Source organism: Pygocentrus nattereri, chromosome 4 (assembly GCF_015220715.1).
Source record: "Pygocentrus nattereri isolate fPygNat1 chromosome 4, fPygNat1.pri, whole genome shotgun sequence".
In the NCBI taxonomy this organism is placed as follows: Eukaryota; Metazoa; Chordata; class Actinopteri; order Characiformes; family Serrasalmidae; genus Pygocentrus; species Pygocentrus nattereri.
In genome coordinates this window covers 8206449-8225667 of record NC_051214.1, presented here as the reverse complement: position 1 = coordinate 8225667, position 19219 = coordinate 8206449, and the positions used below count along the sequence as shown (strand labels likewise).

Genomic DNA, 19219 nt, shown 5'->3' with positions numbered 1-19219 from the left:
CAGGGTGCGTTTGCACTCGATGGAGGTCGGCCTCCGCACATTTACATTCATTTGCGAGGAACGAGTCATGCTAACATGGCTAAGTATGAATGAGAGAGTGTACTGGGTAGTTAGCGTCATGCAAACTTCATCCCCAGTTCTTCTCACTCATTCTCAGCCATGATCGTGGTTTCGGAGTGATTCACCCCAGCAAATACATTCAGCTAGTCATTATATAGAACATGAGGTTTTCACATCGTTTAGCACGTGAAAGAACAGGCGCTACTGAAGGGAACATTTGAGCAAGCGTTTCAGAATCAGACAAGGTTGCAGATGCTAACAGGTGTCTTATTACCAGCCTTGTAAACCCAGAAGGGGATCATATGACCATTTATTGACCTGTGAAGGGCATAAGCCTGCAACCAAACACCTACAATGTTTGTTTTTTGCAAATTTCAATAATTAGAAGAAGATAAAAACAATGCTACATTGCATGTTCAAAACCACTGCACGTCGGCTAATGAATCTCAGTAGGACAGTGTAATGCTAATAACTCATTTCTTTTTGTATTTTTCCGTCTTTTTTTATACGAATGGACAGCAGCAAGTCAAAGGTTTCTTATGAGGGACCCCCCCCACCCCCCCACCGTTCAAGGGGACCAGGAGGTTAATTTCACACTTTGGGCATTGAGCCTTGTTAAAGCAAAGTTTGAGCTGAAAATGTTGCTAAACTTGGTATCATAGGCAACACACTTTTAGGTGGGCAATATTACAAGGCACTAGTCTTCTGTACTTGACTAATACAGTCTTATGCAAGAGTTTGTACACCCCTGGTCACATGACTTTTCTAAGTTCAGATCTTCTACAGGGAGCACAATCTACTCATAATGATGCAGGATTACTGTTTATTTGCTATAAATAAAACAAAGGTGGTACGTGCAGAAGTAATGGCACATTTTCTGTTTTAACTTTTGCTCTAAATGTGCAGAAAAATGCCATATTTAGGTTTCCTGTAGAGCCTGTGTTAACTTATGTGCACTTATGTGCATATATATATATATATATATATAGCTGTTGTCAGAACAAAATCTCATATCTCCAAAATAGTAACTTTACAGGAAGAGGAAGAAACCTACTTTATTTTTAATGTGTCAGTGGAACCAGATTTTTTTTCCATGTCATTTTGTTGTTTCTTTTATTCCTTCCTTTCAGTATGAATATTCCTTTATAGTATAGTACAGTAGTATTCATCATGAAATTTATGTACAATGTAAAGGGCAGCAAGCATTCTCAAATTACGAGGTTCCGATAACAGCAAACGCACACATTTTTCTAAGCCGCTTCTCCCTCAGGGTCGCGGGGATGCTTGAGCCTATCCCAGCGGTTATTGGGGGGAAGGCAGAATGCACCCCGGACAGGTCGCCAGCCCGTCACAGGGCAGACAGACAGACAACATACATGTGTGTGTGTGTGTGTGTGTGTGTGTGTGTGTGTGTGTGTGTGTGTGTATATCTATCTATCTATCTATATATATATATATATATATATATATATATATATATATATATATATACACATATACATACACTCTCACTGGCCACTTTATTAGGTACACCTTCAAGTTCAGTTGCTTGTTAACATCCAACAGCCAATCACACGGCCGAAACTCAATGCATTTAGGCATGTAGAGGTGGTCAGGACAACTTGCTGAAGTGCAGACCGAGCATCAGAACGGGGAAGAAAGGGGATTTAAGGGACTTTGAACGTGGCGTGGTTGTTGGTGCCAGACGGGCTGGTCTGAGTATTTCAGAAACTGCTGATCTACTGGGATTTTCACGCTCAACCATCTCTAGAGTTTACAGAGAACGGTCCGAAACAGAGGAAATATCCAGTGAGCGGTCAGTTGTGTGGACGAAAATGCCTTGTTGATGTGAGAGGTCAGATGAGAATGGACAGACTGGTTTGAGATGATAGAAAGGCAACAGGAACTCAAATAACCAACCAAAATCTCTGATGAACGTTTCCAACACCTTGTTGAAAGTCTGCCATGAAGAATTAAAGCAGTTCTGAAGGCAAAAGGGGGTCCATTCTTTTACTAGCAAGGTGTATCTAATAAAGTGGTCGGTGAGTGCATATATAGCTGTGAAGTTTCATTAAGACAATGATATGGTGCCTGGCTTTGAAATTCACCACCAAATCATGTGGGATTTCACAGTAAGTGGCCGTTCCTATATTTCTGTATTAGCGTGACCAGCTCTGTTGCGTCCAGTGTATGTGGATATAAGCTCATAACTTGGTCCACTATGTTCTGCGGGAAGATTGTGCTGAGCTGAGACCTCACATCCTTCCTTCGTTCCGTCATGTGGTCCCTGGCCTTGGCATGCTCTTGACCCCAGCTGACCTTTGCTACCCTAGGATAAGATGCTTGTCTGGCCGTTAATTTGGGGTAAGGTAAGGGGTCATTAAAAAACGGTGTTGCCATGTTATTGTAAGGGCTGTGTGGACGGTATCCATGCGGTGAATAAGATGTATAAGCGTAGTTAAGGTCCAAATCTGAGTGGGTGTGTTGGCAGCTTGAGAGAGCATGTAGGCCATTGTGGTAGGCACGACTGTATACTTCAGGACTGTGTGCTCGTTTTTGTTCTGTACACGAACTGTCTGACAGGAAGAGGTCGCTGTCACTCCCTGCCGAGCACCCACTGTAGGCCAGAGAAGTTGGGAGGGCGGAGTCACTGAGATAAAGGCGGGGCATGGAACTGTATGCTTGGTCGCTATTGGCGCTCTTATACAAGGCAGTAAGTGACCTCTGCAGGTAGGTGGGTCTTGATGCTGTTTCTCGTGGGCTGTTGTAGAGGTCAAGTCCAGACAGAGCGCAAGTCAGTTCATCCTTGTAGGCTGAAGGCAGCGTGGTGGTCGCCTTGCAGTTGGCGTGCCCAGAGGGTCCGTTGGTGGCGCTAGCATAGCTGGAGTGTGGTAAGTGTTCATGTCTGAGGTCTGTGGAGGGAGGGAACTCCTCGGTTTCGCAACCTGGAAGACTCTTCGCTCTTAGCTCATCTGCCACAGACAACTGGGGGTGACTGGAGCGCTCGGGGTGGTAGAACTTGCATTTTACACCATAAGTGCACTTCTTTCCTGCGAAAAGAATAAAAGGGGTTGATTCACATTTAATATGCACACGATAAGTGGGTGTCAATGCAGGTGCACAGGCACATTCAGAGATGGTGTAACAGTGAGCAGACCTAGCAATTTAAGCTTATACATGCCAGCTGTGATCATGGTATTGATGCTCATTTTAATTTGGGTATATCAGGTCTTTTACAATATCTCTGAAATCAGCCAATCAGATTTCAGAACTGTAAACAGTGTTTCATAATTGGCATTTTAACATATTGGTGTTGGGCCGTGTCCTTAGTCTTTGGCGCTTTGCCATCCTTTTTCCTCAAACATTATTTAATAGAAAAGACTTCCAAACACGTGCAAACTGACCTTCTGGCTTTATGAATATGTGCATGACCTACCATAAGGGCAGTGCACCTGCTTGTTCTCTGGGCCTGTTGGCTTCTTCCTGAGGAAGTTTTCAATTGTTGGGCCATTTCTTCCTAGTGGATCATCAGGTGGCATGAACCTTAATTTGGAAAAAGAAAAAAATATATATTACAAAAAAATACTAGAATTCATTATTCATGTCCATGTTTGACAGAAGTGTAATATAGAAGGGTAACAAACACATTGCTGGAAAAGTTTAGACAAGCAGGCACCAACAGCAGCTTTAAGGTTAGATTAATGCATTTGTTATGCAGAAGGTGCTGCCAGCATCTGTTTCCTCATCAAGAGTGCTACGCCAAGCCAACCCGAGGGCAAGGAATGTCAGCTCAATCTCATAAAAAGTTACAGATGAATACTTAAGAGGTCAGATTTATTGCATGTGATTCAAAAGTCAGGTTTAGTTTTGGGTAAAAGTTTATTAGGGTAGCCCACTGAAGAAGTTTTGTAGATGCTTATGGTAAGTTTAAACTCAACCCATAACCCAAACCTAACCCTCACCCTGGACCTATACTCAACCCTGGCCCTAACCTTAACCTTATAACCCAAAACCTACACCTAACTCTCACCCTGGTCCTGAACTTAACCCTGATCCTAATCAGGGGCAGTCATGGGCTTGAGGGGCCAGTCGTGGGCTAGAGGTCAGGGAACTGGCCCTGTGACCGGAACCTCGCCGGTTCAGTCCCCAGGGCTGACATGACTGAGGTGTCCTTGAGCAAGACACCTAACCCCCAACTGCTCCCTGGGCGCCGTGGATTGGGCTGCCCACCGCTCCGGGCAAGTGTGCTCACTGCCCCCTAGTGTGTGTGTGTCTATTCACTAGTGTGTATGTGGTGTTTCACTTCACGGATGGGTTAAATGCGGAGGTGGAATTTCCCCGTTTGTGGGATTAAAAAAGTATCAGTTAAATTTAAACTTAATCCTGACCTCAACCCATAGCTCAAAACTAATCCTCACCCTGGCCCTGTACTTAACCCTAACCTAATAACTTAAATTTAATCCTAGCACTAATCCAAACTCTAACACCTAACCCTGACACAGTTTAAAGTCAGAGCTAGCATTTTAAACTTAGAGCCAACAGTGTCCTAGTTCATTTGCCTAGAATTACAGGGGAAATTTTATTGAATTATATTAATAAAGGATATCTGAGTTGATGTCAGCAGAATGGCCATCGTATAGCTGCAGAAAGGGGTTTTCTGAGTTCAGATCACTTCTGATTTGTAGCTCTTTAAAACAAATGGACAGTGTTTGTCAAGAGGAATCTAAACTTTCAAACGATACCACATTTGTGTTCGGAAGAGGTCGTCTTGTTTTGTGGGAAGATAAGCCATACTTCATCATTTTGACTTCACTAGAACAAATTAATTGTGTGTTATGTGTGAGTAATTAATGTAATGGGAACTGAATGTGAACAGTAATAGTTCTGAGAGTGAAAAAAGACTCTGTTGAGCAACACCTTCTTTCCCCAAGGCTCTTCCTGGATTCATTGCATTCAACCACATACATGTGACACTGACACTCACATGTCATTGGCGAAAGTGTACATCAGCAGCCTCTCCTCAATGAACTTCTTCCACTGGGGCTTTTCCACCTGCAGGTCTCGGTAGTTGTCGTTGGACACAATGATGCCGTCCGAGTCGTAGGCCAGCTTGACGATGTAGCGGTCATCGTAGCACACGACCCTTTTACCATTCACACAGCGTGAAGGTGTGTACACCAAGATGTTCCTTCTCTCCAGCTCACTTAGGATGTGCTGATCTGAAAACAGAAACGAGAACGGTTTCTGAGAAAGACCCAAGAATTGAAGATGCACCCACACACAACCTACAGTCGCGTACTGCGTAGTGAAATAGCCTAGATGTGAGATGACCTAGAAACGCTGCATTGTTTTGAATAAAGGGAAGGAACTAAGCAGGTTTCAGCTAAGGTTTAGTGTTCATGCAGCTTTTAACAATGTTAACAGGCACATATTAAAAATTAAGGTCAAGTATTTCTCACTTGAAGCTTATCGATACCATTTTGAGCTCATAATTTGTGAACAATGTGTTTTCCTGAATGAAATGCCATTTTATGACGATTTGAAAAGTTTTATGCTTTATTTATATTCTTTTTCTTGCTCTTCTTCCTCTTCTGCTGCTTCTTCTTTTTGTTATGAATTGGCAAAACATCCTTTACCTTTTTGTCGTTTGACATTTGACATTGTGAATGTAAATATGTAACTGCAGTTAATTCAATAATTGCATTCAAATAATTATGTACTCTCCTAAAAATATGGTGGTTCAGTAGTTCTTTAGTAATGAAAATGGTTCTATATAGAACCATGGACATTCAAAGAACCCTTTGCATGATCTTTACATTGTTAAATGTTTCTTCATACTGGGGGAGAATATTAAGATTAAGAGACCCTTATTAGTCCCACAACGGGAAAATTTCACCTCCGCATTTAACCCATCCGTGAAGTGAAACACCACACACAGTGAGCACACTTGCCCGGAGCGGCGGGCAGCCCAATCCGCAGTACCCGGGGAGCAGTTGGGGTTAGGTGTCTTGCTCAAGGACACCTCAGTCATGTGCTGTCGGCTCTGGGGATCGAACCGGTGACCTTCTGGTCACGAGGCTGGATCCCTAACCTCTAGCCCATGATTGCCCCCAACAGTGAGCACACTTGCCCGGAGCGGTGGGCAGCCCAATCCGCAGCACCCGGGGAGCAGTTGGGGTTAGGTGTCTTGCTCAAGGACACCTCAGTCATGGACTGTCGGCCCTGGGGATCGAACCGGCAACTTTCCGGTCACAGGGCCAGCTCCCTAACCTCCAGCCCACGACTGCCCCCATACTGTAAATGGTTCTGTATAGAATCTTTTTTGAAAAGGGTTCTATATAGCACCAAAAAGGGTTCTTGTGTTGTTACTGGCTAGACATTTTTCAAAAAATGTTGTATATAGAAACATATGAAACACATTCTCTATCAGTCTGAAGAACACTGTCATGATGCAAAAGAATCTTTAATCATGCAAAGGATTGAGTGTTTATGGTTCTATATAGAACCATTTTCTTTACTGAAGAACCCTTGAAGAACCATCAAATGTGTAATGTGTATCAAATGTATAACAAAACAACAGTACTAGACTTCAAACTGTTGATATTGTAATACCTTCATGTCTAGCGTGACTACATATTGTTGGGCCTTCTATTGTAGTCTTGCCTCAAACTATGCGATTAGAAGTGTCACTGCCATAATTTCAGTTCTGTGTTGAATCTTGAATCAGTGCTGTTTTCTAACAATTGGTTGAAGTTATTAGGTGCCTAAAAGCTTCTGTTCTGATTCAGCATTCTCAGTTTCAGATGGCTCCACAGAAGAACTATGCGTTATGTCAAAGTGTTTGGGCTCCTAAAGTTACCATGAAAAGTTGTGGCTGAAGTCCTACCTGTAATAGGAGCCTCAGGCCGTGATTGCTCTTTCCTCCACAGAGGCACGAATACGGTGATGTCACGAACCCCCCTGTCCCAAAACCACTGCACGGCCAGCTGGATCCCCCGACACGAAAACACCTGCCTATTCCCATGACTGCAAAAAAAAAAACAACTTATGAACTATTATGGTCAAAATCTCTCTGAATATATATTTGTCATAGAGGAGGTGTCCATCTCAGTGGAAAAGGAATAAAAGAAGTGGTTGAGGCCCAAGTAGGCTGTTTGACTGTTGTCCTGAGGTACCATTGGACATTTTCCATAGTCATGAGTCGTCACGTATTTGGTCATTGCAGAGAAAGAGGTCATGACCTAATGGGAAAATAATTGAAGTGTGTTCTTCTGCTTTGACATCAGCACTCACAGTATTAACTATTCACCATTGGCGTAGTTCAATGTTGGTAAAAAGAAGGGAACGGGTGGCCAAATATGGAAGTTGCTGTCATAATTTATAGGGGTGTAAATCAATCCTGATTCTTTCATTTGATTACTTTGCATGCTTCAGACTGGTGGAAGTGGTGGAAACTATTAAAGTATGGATAATTATAACTATATAGCCCTAGAATTAGCCCTACAACTTTATTTTGTTCAAAAATAAAATTGCTTAGGATTGATTCCAAAGTTCCAAAACCAATACAGCCACCTTCAGATCGAAGCAGCACGAAGCATGACTGCACTTCTGTACCCTTCCTGATTCAGAAACATTGTGTTTGAGAGTGTTTCCTCATGACAGAATTTGTGTGGGGCTGACTCTCTCAAACTTGAGGAAAACGTGCTCATTGATATCTGTGGCTGACTGGAAGAGTGAGTCACAGCGCATGACGGCAATGCCAGGCCGAAAGCACAAATTCACGTGATACTCACAATGCGGCTAACCAAGACCACTTAAAATACAGCAGAGACTGCTTTGCCAGGAATTTAATCCTATTGTACAGTCAGTGATGCAAGGCCAAACATTGGTTGACCTACTATTGCACCATGAGGCACCTCACACACTGCTTGCACTTTGCATTTTAGTTTCTTCAGCAGTAGTGATGTCACATCTTGGATGTTCAGATGTGCCAAGCCGTACAGCAGGTATGTGTTTATACAGTGCCGGCCAAACGAGAGCAACATGTATTGAGAGGGCTGGGGTTCCAGTAAAATGCCACGCATTAAACTGCTTATGATAAAGTCGTTAATCTGAAGACATTCAGTAAAGACTGTAAATGAAACAAAAATTGCGTTTGGGAGTCTTTGTAGAGTTTATGGAGCTGAAGTTTTGTGTTGCAGTACAGAACCAAAGCAACACACGTTCTCCCTGTCCAATTACTTATGAACTGCACTTTATATTTGTGTATGCACACTTGTTTTTACATTTGCCTCTGTGCTACGGTAACCTAACTCTGGGCCTTCCCCTCTTAACCAGTGTCAGGAAACTGAAGAGCACTTTGCATACAACACACACCAAAAATGAAAAAAGAAAAGAAAGAAAACTAACGTATTGCAGGTCCACATAGCTGAAAGCGTCGTGCACAATAAGTAACATGTTCATTGTTAAGGAAGTCACTCTATGTATGCCGTTGTCCAGGAAGTACTTTGCAAACAGCCCAAACCGCCACCACTGAGATTTTCAATCTTGTGGTTGAAAACGTCCTGCTTTGGAAACAAAAACACCCCACGCAGGTTGCACAACAGCCTGCAGAAGTGGGCGTGCATGCACTTTGCTTCGGCCGCCCAAGAGCTTCATCTGTGCAACTCAGACTGTAAGTTAGCCTCTTTAACAAGGGGCGCACAAATGCATTTAAATGATTAATTCAGGTGGCCAATCGACAAGGCTGTGCATGAATTATGATGGCCTTTGAGAATCACTGATGCATTGCGTCTCACCTGATTGTGCGTCACCCCACTGGGCTTGAGTCCAAAGTTCAATGTGTGCAAAACGAGAAGTCTCTTGACAAGTACTTCTCTCTTTAGTTTCAGAGGAATTGATACTGAGCTGAAGTGAGATTCACATTTTCCCCTTGCTGGGCCCAAGATGGGCTGATCTGAGACCAGTTTTGGCCTGTTTATTTTTAAGTAGCATCCAATTTGCATTAATAGAATCTGGTCTTAAATAAATCATGGTCCAAATATACCAGATAGTTAGCTAGTTTCTATTCATTTTTCAAAGAACTCTGTTTAATGAAGGAGCAGTATGTTGAGTGGTATTATAATACTGTGATCTTGTTGTTAATATAGCATCACAGGTGGCTCGACCTTTTGAAGATGCCACAGAAGCATGGGACATAGGCAAAGAGAATGTTCAGCCATAGACCAAAAGAGTCCTTCATTTATTTTCAAATGAATTGCCTTATACCATTCTTAAACCAGACATAGATTGATAGTAGTATGCTGGGTAAGCTAGGTAAAATCATCTTTGGTCCAGTTCTGTTAACATAACTATACCAAATCTTCTAACTACCCCAAGGCCTGTTAGCCTTAACCACTCATTACCGAAAACTAGCCCAAAACTGGCCTAAATGCCCTAAATGGGAACATCATCACCCAACACAACCCAAATTTCATCGAATGCTGAGTCTTTAGATCAATAACAGAATAAAAGCCTGCAATTTAAAGATTTAACACATCTAAACTAAATTTGATTTAACAACTCATTGCCTAAAACTGGCCTCAAACTACCCTAAATAGAAGTTTTTTTACATTAATAACTAAATAATAACACCAAATAGTTTGATTAACCCCAAGCATATATCCCTACTCACTCATTGTTACCTAAAACTGGCCCAAATCTCCTTGAATAAAGTGTCTTTAGATTAATAACTGAATAATAAGCCAGCAGTTTAAAGGTTTAACATATCTAAACTAAATTTTCCAATGATCCCGATTAACCTTAACCACTCACTTCACCAAACTGGCCTAAAACTGCCCTGAGTAGAATGTTTTTTTACATTAATAACTAAATAAATTGACTGCAGTTTTTGCTAATGATGATTAGGAAGGTCTAACGGTACAGCCTAAGTAAAGAATTGGTGTATAACTTTTTGGTTGAGCCACTAACTGGAAAGCGGATTATGCAGTGGTAAAACACAAAGTTGATATCAGTCTCTACATTAGGCAGCTAATTACTGACTCATATGTGTGCTGCATCATGAGTGAACTAACCTTATAGCCACGTTGCTTCCATCAATGACCACTGGCCTGAATGGACTGGAAGGCTGTGTGTCGGGATATGTTTGCCGCTGTCTGTGTGTTTCCGTCTGTAATTGTGCCTGAGGGGAACTGCAGCCTCGTGGGATGAGCTGAGGACTGCTGCTGAGAGAGGAAAGAGCAAAGTAGTTTCATCTACTTTGTTTACCACAATCTTACAGTTTTAATGAATGGACTTATACATATAGCATGTTTTACCAAAACCTTTAACAGATGAGTGCTTCATTGCAATCGATTTGAAAGCTGCACTATGTAAAATTTTCTGTTTAAAAATAAATATGGTGCATGTTCGCTACTGCGAGTCATGGGAGATTTGGTGGGAATTTTTTGGACCCTGTCATAACCCGGCAGGTTTTGACCTCTCTTTGAGTACTCTTTCAGTGCACAGTCATCAGAAAGGGTCTGAAGCACGACCTACAGTGCAAGACATTCTGCACGCCACATGCAATTACAAATGTTCACCAGAGAGGTCTCCAAATCCCCAAATCGTACATAGTGCAGCTTTAATGTAACAAGTAGTTTTGGGCCATTTTCTATTAGTCCATTCTTGATGAACTGGTCAGACATGCTGGTGTTTACAAGCAGTCTAAAATATATCCAGGTACGTGGTGTTGATATGGCAGCAAAATATATATTAATAAGGAACTCATTTTAGACCTTCAAATGTAGTTCCCAGTTCCTTTTGTGGGTTTAATTTCATTCTGTTTTGTTGCTATAGCTCCTGTACTGCTTTCCTGATGATACAACACAGCCTACCAAACATCAGCTGCTATGCTGAGTGCTAAAACGTGTCAATTCAGTTCGATATGAACTCCTAACCCTTTTTACTCAAGTGGTTTTCATGCCAAGCTGCTTTTAGTACTACCTTCAGTCATTGTTACTTTAAAGTAATAGCATGTTTACTTGAGCTGTAGGTTCTTCTACCTACCTCTGGCTGCTGGTCACTCTCTCTGGTCCAGGCTGTGTGCTGGTGGGGGTCCGGCAGGTCTTGATGAGCTCCTCCAGGATGTCGTTGGTCTGGGCGTCCCGCTGAAGGCTCTGCAGGACCCTCAGGATGTCAGACTGGGAGTAGCCCAGCTTCAGGAAGTGCTTCACCTTGTTCTGCTGATGGTCCATTTCACCACACCTCAAAGATGTCCTCCAGAGTGTCCTTTGACCTTAGGCTGACTTCTTTGCAGCTTCTTTAGGTATGCGTGTGTGAACTCTGACCCCTTAAACTTCAAGCTTGTGTAGTTTTTAAGCTTAAGATGAATTGAATAACTATGAAAACTAACACATATATTAGTTATGCAGGTGAGTAACTGAAATGCTCAAAGAACCATAAATACAGTAGCAACTTGTAGACTAGCCTAACAGTCTAACCTGATAGTAGGTAGTAGATTAGAAGTACATTTTCTCTACTTAAGTTGTAGTAAGTCAAGGCAGTTGAACCTCGCCTGAGTGTGGCTCCTGTTTTCATGCGTGTGCCCCCTTTGCTGTCTTGTCTTTTTGACAGTCCTGTGCAGCAGTGTTCTCTCTTTTGTCTTAATGGGGAATCCTTTGCTCCTCCCACTCTCAGTCTTCTGGTTTCCACGGTAGTGCCCACTTCTTGTGGAACAGTTGAGTGTGCGTCTGAGGAGGCGGGTTCTCTCTGGGTATACACAGAAAGGTCGGCGTAGTGTTAGGGGCTTTTACACTCCCGACGCACCTGCACACATCTTTATCCAGTGCACATATTCATACAAGGTTATTTTTATAAGCCTGTATGCATCAGCATGACGTGATAAGGCAACCACAGAAGATGGGTTTATGTAGCTCTTATGTTGCACTAGCTGAGTTGCAGCTATTGACACAGTGTATGTGTGTTGCAATGTGTTGCTTGCGTCAGTATTAGGGGAAATTCGCATAACATTTAACCCTTTGAAAGGCGGATTCAGTTATTAGTCTATTGTCTTCTTATGCATTGCGGCTTTGGGGTAATTTTGGGCTGGTTTTGGGTGATGATGAGTGGGTAGGCTAAATAGGTCTTGGGATAATTTGAGAGTTTGGTTTAGCTGTGTTAACAACTCAAACTGCAGGTTAGTTATGCAGTTATTTATCTGAAGGTTTAGTAGTCAGAGCAAGTTTGGGCCAGTTTTGAGACAGTTCTGGGTCAGTTTTGGGTCATGATGAGTGGTTGGGCTTAATAGGCTTTGGAATAATTAGAGGATTTGGTTTGGCTTTGTTAACACAGCAAAGATTGATGACTGAATAATAAGCCTGCAGTTTGAGAGGGTTAAAAAGATAAACCAAATATGATCATTTGTTGCTACTAATCCTCAGGGCTATTAGCCTTAACTACTCATCCAAACCAAGCACAAAACTGGCCCTGAAGTATAATAGAAAGTCTTTACATGGAAAATTGACATTGAACCCAATTCTTCAATTAACCCAAAGACTGTTAGTCCAACTTGCTCATCATTACCCAAAACTGGCCCAAGCTTTCTTAATAATGAGTCTGTAGGTTAATAACTGAATAATTTGCTTGCAGTTTAAAGGCTTACCACATCTAAACCAAATGTTCTAATCCCATGTAGCCTAACAACACAATATACAAAACTGGCCCAAAATTGTCCCGAATAGTGAGTCTTTAGGTTAATAAGAAAAGTCTGCAACGTTATGACTGCCTTATTATATGCTTATTACATACTAAAGCTTATTATTCAGTAACTACACAGGAACTTCAATGCAAACTGGTTGAACTGTTCTTAGCTTATAGAGGTGTGTAAAAACTTTGGGCCTGCCTGTGGGCCCTGGTCATTCAAAGGGTTAACAAATCTAAACCAAATTTTGCAACCATCCCAATACCTATTAGCTTTACGGCATTTGGCTGATGCTCTTTTCCAGAGCGACTTACAGTTTGATCATTTATACACAGGTATACACAGGTGGTGTTAGGAGTCTTGCCCAAGGACTCTTATTGGTATAGTGTAGGGTGTTTACCCAGGTGGGGATTGAACCCCAGTCTACAGCGTAGAAGGCAGAAGTGTTACCCACTACACTAACCAACCACTACTTAACCACTAATTACCCAAAACTAGCCCAAAACTGACCCAAAACAGCTCTCAATAGAAAGCCTTTACACTAGTGACTATATAGTAAGACTGCAACAGGTTAACACAACTAAAACAAACTCTCCAATTAGTCCAAAGCCTAGTAGCCATAACTACTCATTATCACCCATAATGGGGCATAAGTGGGGCAGTCGTGGGCTGGAGGTTAGGGAACCAGCCCTGTGACTGGAAGGTTGCCGGTTTGATCCCCTCGGCTGACAGAATTCTGTATGTGAATTATTCAGTAGTTTCTGTGGAATTAATTCATAGTTGTGCAAGTGAGGAATTGAAATGTAGGCCCACCTACAGACCTTAGGATTCATTTAAACGTGTGTCTGGAATAGGAGACACCACACAAACCACTGCACTATTATTATCACCTTGTGTGTGCAAGTGTCTGTGCATCATCCATTAATGGAAAGCCCCTGGCTTTCTCCCCATCTTACATAGTGAAAGCATTACAAGCATAATGTGAAAAGCAGAAATGGCGTTTTCACATACACTACCTGCTGTACACACAGCTGTGGATGAAGAGGAGGAATTTTGAGCACAATTCCAAAGTGAAACTTTGAAGGAGTCTCAGATTGCAAGGATCTCAGCCACAGATGCGGCTTGCAACTTCTTTCAGGTCGATTTTATTCCAAGTAATTTTGTACGTTTTTTAGTGTGTACGACATGCAGTTTTAATGCAAAAGAGCGTTCAATTCGTGCAAAAAAGTAAAAAAAAAGGTGTTTTTTTGCACGACTATGACGATATGATGGTTGTTATGACTCAGCCTTGGCTTATCTTTCACCAGAAAGCTGTTTAACCTTCATGACCTCTCAGATAACAGCTTGTAGAAAGTAGCATTAACAGACATGATGAATGAAATTAAAACACATTGTTGCTCACGCTTTATTTCGGACCTCGTAACTTTAGTTTACAAAGTTATAGTTAGGGTTACGATTAGTGCCAGGACTAGAGTTAGTGCTAGGATTAGGTTTAGAGGGTTAGGTATAAAATTCAAATTGGGGAAAAGTGGAATGCAATATCAGTTAAAGATGAAGTGAGCATCAGTGCAAACATCTACAGTTAACTGTAAAAGTGGTTACCATTTAACAGTGATGGATATTATATAGTATAATAGTATAGTATAGTATCGAAAGTATAGCTTTCACTTCATCCCTTGTGTAACACATGCTGACCTGAACATAAATAGTCACATTTATAAACACTCATTCCAATACTTTAACAATAAGGGTTGCGTTTATGCTGTGTCATGACAAAGGAGTGAAATGACAGACTTGCAGTGAGCCAATGCCGGCACTATGACATAGCTTGCCACATCAGGCTGGTTGAACAGAAGTGAATGTTTTCCATGGCCCTTGTGTAAAGCGGGCTTTAGATTTCAGCAGTGCCACATCATCAGCGTTGTGTCACTGACATACACTCAACCAGAACATTGATTGTCATGATACCACAACAAAATCTGTCACCAGAAATATGTATTAGGTCAACTTATTGAAATAAGCATTTATAAATGTGTGAGTATGTGTAAGTCAGTTGTCACGACACGCTTTTGTGTCATGTAGCCTTATAAACACCGCTCTAAAGTAGTGTTACCATCCCTTGCAGTGATTCATTTAACGAAATGAAACCAAATAATAGAAAAACGATCATAGATACTGCTACTGTCATAAGCCTGTTATAAGATGAATAACTGATAACATGCGTGGAGAGTAAGATTTCTGTTTTCACAACAGGGCTACAGTTGCTGTCAGCAGATTGGATTTCAATTTCCTGCTCAGGCAAGAACACCCCACTATATAAAAATGGACAAGACTCCAGCCAACAGTAGTCTACCTCTGTAACATCTACCCCGATAGTAAATACAGTTAACCTCAAGATTAATCCCTTATATGGCCAGGGCCCACTGGCAGGCACAAAGTTTTATTACACACATCTGTAACCTAAGAATAGCTCAAGCAATTTGCATAGAAGTCACTGTGGCCCCTGAATAATAAACCTTAGTATATAATAAGCTTGGGTTTTTAAGAGGTCCATAACCGATAACACAGTTCAGGACTGCAGTTCTTATATGGTTGATATAGTTTAGTAGGTAGTAAGAGTGTCCTCCTGTCAGCGCACTGGGGTTTGATTCCCTGATTAGGTAGGAACAACCCACTAATAAGAATCTTTGGGCAAGACTCCTAACACTCCAGTTGTCTGCCTTTGTAAAATGATTCAGTTATAAGTTAGAGGGCAGTTTTGGGCCGGTTTTGGGCCTGTTTTGACTGATTATGAGTGGCTAGGGTTTATAAACCTTGCGATAATCAGAGGATTTGGTTTAGCTATGTTGATCCTTCAAACTGCTGGTTTATTTTTCAGCTATTTATCTGAATAGTTACTATTCAGGGCAATTTTGGGCCAGTGCTGCGTCAGTTTTCAGTAACAATAAGTGGTTAGGCTTGTAGGCCTTGGGATAAAGACTTTGTTTAACTTTGATAAACTGCGGGTTTGTTGTTAAATGATTTATCTGAAGGGTTACTTCAGTCTAATGAAACCTCTTAAAAGCTAAGGTTCTGTATGTGGGCTCTCATAACTACAACTTGCATAAAAATTCAAAGAAATGAATAATTAGCCTCAAGATTAATAACTAATCATACAGTTTTAGGCTGGAGCTTAAGGGTTCTCCGTTCCAAACAAGGACTCCTAATGCCAAAGTCATCTCTTTAACATGATAGACTTACTTGATGTGTTCACCAGCAGATTTGCAGAGACAGCTCAATCTAGCAGGCCTGGCCCACATTGTGGCCTAAGTAGGTAACCATTAGGGAGCCATTCACCAAACCAACGTGACTCCCTGTTTGAAAGTGTCCCCACTTTCTTTTTCAGTTAAGCTCTGTCTAACTGGAGGAGAGAGTTTTTAAACTCTTTTTCCTGTTGCCTATTTTTAGCTCTGGTGCAGAGAAGAATGTTACGGGAGCCACCTTTAGAAAAAACAAGAACACAGTGCTTCTCGGATGTCTCTTACCCTGAGAACCGCTCACCACACAGTCTCACTCTCAGTCATACGTCCATGAGACAAAGATGTTTTTCTCACATCAGTTTTCAGAAGCTTCTTAATGTCAGTTTCATCAGAGGTTTCTTCTACGTTTCCATAACTTCACTCATTCAGTGCCATCTCTACTGTCTACCTCAGCAAGCTTTCCACCATGTCATTGCATCATTCGAACTACATAAACTGACTGACCACAAATAGGTACAGCTACCTTGTATCTACACTCATTGCCTATTTTACCAGGCTCACTTACCATATAGGTGCACTTTGTAGAGTGTAGTCTATTTGTTATCTGCATTATTTGTCAGCCATTTTTACTATGTTCATCAATAGTCAGGACCCCCTATAAGTTATTTGGGTGGTAGATCAAGGTGGACCAAGAAGGTATGTGTGTCTAAAAGAGTGGTCAGTAAGTACACAGTCATACCAGCACCACATTCTACCATGCTGAGAATGATCCACCACCCAGGGAATACCTGATACAATGCACAATGAGTGTAGCTCAAGCTAGGCATCTATACAAAAGTCAAAATAACTACTAAAACCAGATTATTCATCATTTTTCAGGTATTTTTCAGGTATCAGGTTTCTGAGATTAGATATAAGACAATGAATAAGGGAGGGGGTAATATGAAGGAAAAACACAGGCTGCAGAGAAAATCAAACTAACAACCATGCCAGACCTGCTTAACCAACAAAACCGTTCCCATCAGATAAACAAAGCTTTCATCTTTGAGAGTTTCTGTCCATCCTTCCACTGTGGGAAGACAACTCAACACTATTGGTCTGAAAGGATGCATAGAGGTCAAGAAGCCTTTGCTGAGAAATGGAGGCAGAAAAGGACAAAGAAACCATAAAACAAGCTGCTGGTGTTCAAAGAACAATGGGTCCATAAAACCGCAGAGTCCAGACCTCAGCATCATTGAGTGTGTTTGGCATTATTTGGATTATGGGAAGCAGAAAATGTGAACTTCCAAGACTGAACTGTGACAGTGACCGTGCATGTATGCCTCTGCATGCTGTCTCAAGAGTGCATACACACACGGTTCACTTTTTCAGTTCATTCTCTGTGCGTCAGGTTCTCATCTGATTAAACCACATCTGGACTTCAGCTTTTTGTCCCTCACAATCACAATCTTTATATATACACTGCAGCCTACAAAGCCTACAAAGTCAGTTGCTGTAATCACAATACTTTGCTATTTTCACTTATTACCGACTATTCGTTCTCATTTCCATAACATACACACTGTACACTGACCACCAAGCCCTGCATGGACGCTTAAGCAGAGACTACTCAATGTTCCAGACTGGTGGCTGACTGTTGTCATATAAACTGTTACTTACACCCGACTACATAACTACATAACCCCTCCCCTCCATACGCTCCACACACAGTCGCCTGTGCTAACAGCGAACATCTACCACAACTTTGTTTATCCTCATCCACTTTATCAGAGTCATTTATCACTATAGGAAACTCACAGCTCACAGCTTCTGATCTACTCAGCTGTAAGTGCCATAGTAAGAATCTAAAGCAGCCACTCTGCAGCTCCAACAGCTTCATATGCCATAGCTTAGTTTTACAGTCTCACTAGTGAGATTCATCAGACATTAGCGAGCTTGTACTTACAGTTACAGTCGCAAGTTGAGTGTAGATCAGGGGCTGCGCGAGCATGTGTGTGTGCTCTCCTCTGAGCGTCGCTCTCAGAATGAGGTGTTATCGAGCCACGAGGAAGTTGCTAAATGTGTGCTCTCATACCAGCAAGGAAGCTGAAGACAGAAAATACTCACACAGACACACCTTCCTTATACATGAGGCCGGTATCAGATGGTTCTTTCCCCTCTCGCTGCTCTTCCTGGAGTGAGAACATGAACTCATACATGCCCACAAAACACAAAAACAAGAGTTTACACAAAGCACGGCCTGACTGGAGAGGGGACTGTGAGCATGAGAATAGCAAAATAACAAATATAACAGCAAAAATAAACGTAATACAACCTACAGTTTGAGTTATAAGCTAACACATCCTCTGCAAGGGAACACGCTTAAATATGGTCGTGTCTGCTCATACTAGAACGATCTAAAAGGTGCCATAACTTCTGCGCAGGCCACATTTTAGATGTTATTTCCCCCCTTGTTATGTTACAAACAGCAAATGAGCAGCAGTTGGGCATTGAAATGTGTCCTGTGTAGAGGCTTGTTTTCACCGTATCAACTTCGACAGTGCTTTGACTGGGGTGACAAAACTTTTGCACACTCTTTTTTTTTCCATACTGTATATCTCATTTGCATTTTTATAGGGTCCCCTGGGGTTCCTAGGTATTTTCCTACCTCTAATCAGTGCCAAAACACAAGTCTGAGCTAGTTTGTGACGCTCCAGAGAAGAATATTGTGTCTTTATATTGAAAAGCTAACTAAATGATATTTCTGCTAAAGGTGGTATTTCGTCCCGCATGTGGAGGAACGTCTTGCATCATAACACTTTGACTTATGATTAATCCCCCCCCCCCCCCTCTCAAAACCCAGCATGCTCCTCAAAAATCATGTATTTATTTTAGCAGCTTTTCCAATGCTTACTGTAACTTACTGTAAAAGCGCAGATCACTGTTCTCTGAAGGCAAAAGAACTGACCCCAGAAGGTTTCCACGTGAATAAAGATCAGGAATGCAGGGATCCAGAAGAAATTTCAAAATTAACCCCTAAAGGGACCACGGCTTGCCGGCAGGCCTGACGTTTTATTGCATACTTCTATAACAGAAGAATAGCTAAACCAGTTTGCACTGAAGTTCTTGTAGTTACTGAATAATAAGCCTTAGGATATAATAAGACTGAGATTTTAAGGGGTTAATTAGACCACATCCAGTTGATAACTGTGTACCAGCAAGATTTGATCTGGTTCTTTGATCTAAGAAAATGAGGAGGGGG

General features: G+C 41.7%; 1 protein-coding gene across 2 annotated transcripts; it reads right to left on the bottom strand.

Annotated features, from left to right (window-relative positions):
- Window positions 1–1986: 1986 nt before the first annotated feature.
- LOC108427489 (probable ribonuclease ZC3H12D) lies at window positions 1987–18082 on the bottom strand. Of its 2 annotated transcripts, none has more exons than XM_017697675.2 (7): window positions 17924–18082; window positions 11107–11808; window positions 10134–10283; window positions 6947–7086; window positions 5045–5279; window positions 3497–3603; window positions 1987–3110 (listed from the first exon to the last, which is right to left on the bottom strand). In XM_017697675.2, exons 2-7 carry the CDS (start codon window positions 11292–11294, stop codon window positions 2188–2190), a joined length of 1743 nt encoding a protein of 580 aa, XP_017553164.1. In that variant the 5' UTR covers window positions 11295–11808; window positions 17924–18082; the 3' UTR covers window positions 1987–2187. The 2 variants fall into 2 exon arrangements, with proteins under 2 accessions (XP_017553164.1, XP_017553166.1); XM_017697677.2 differs by having other exon boundaries at window positions 10134–10280.
- Between the last annotated feature and the right edge of the window lie 1137 nt (window positions 18083–19219).

Excerpts from the sequence above, each read along its gene's own strand:
- LOC108427489 (XM_017697675.2), bottom strand. The coding sequence starts at position 11,294 with ATGGACCATCAGCAGAACAAGGTGAAGCACTTCCTGAAGCTGGGCTAC. Across the intron at positions 5,280-6,946 it reads GCCTGAGGCTCCTATTACAG|ATCAGCACATCCTAAGTGAG; the intron begins GTAGGACTTCAG and ends TTCTGTTTTCAG. Across the intron at positions 3,111-3,496 it reads GCAGGTGCACTGCCCTTATG|GAAAGAAGTGCACTTATGGT; the intron begins GTAGGTCATGCA and ends TTCTTTTCGCAG.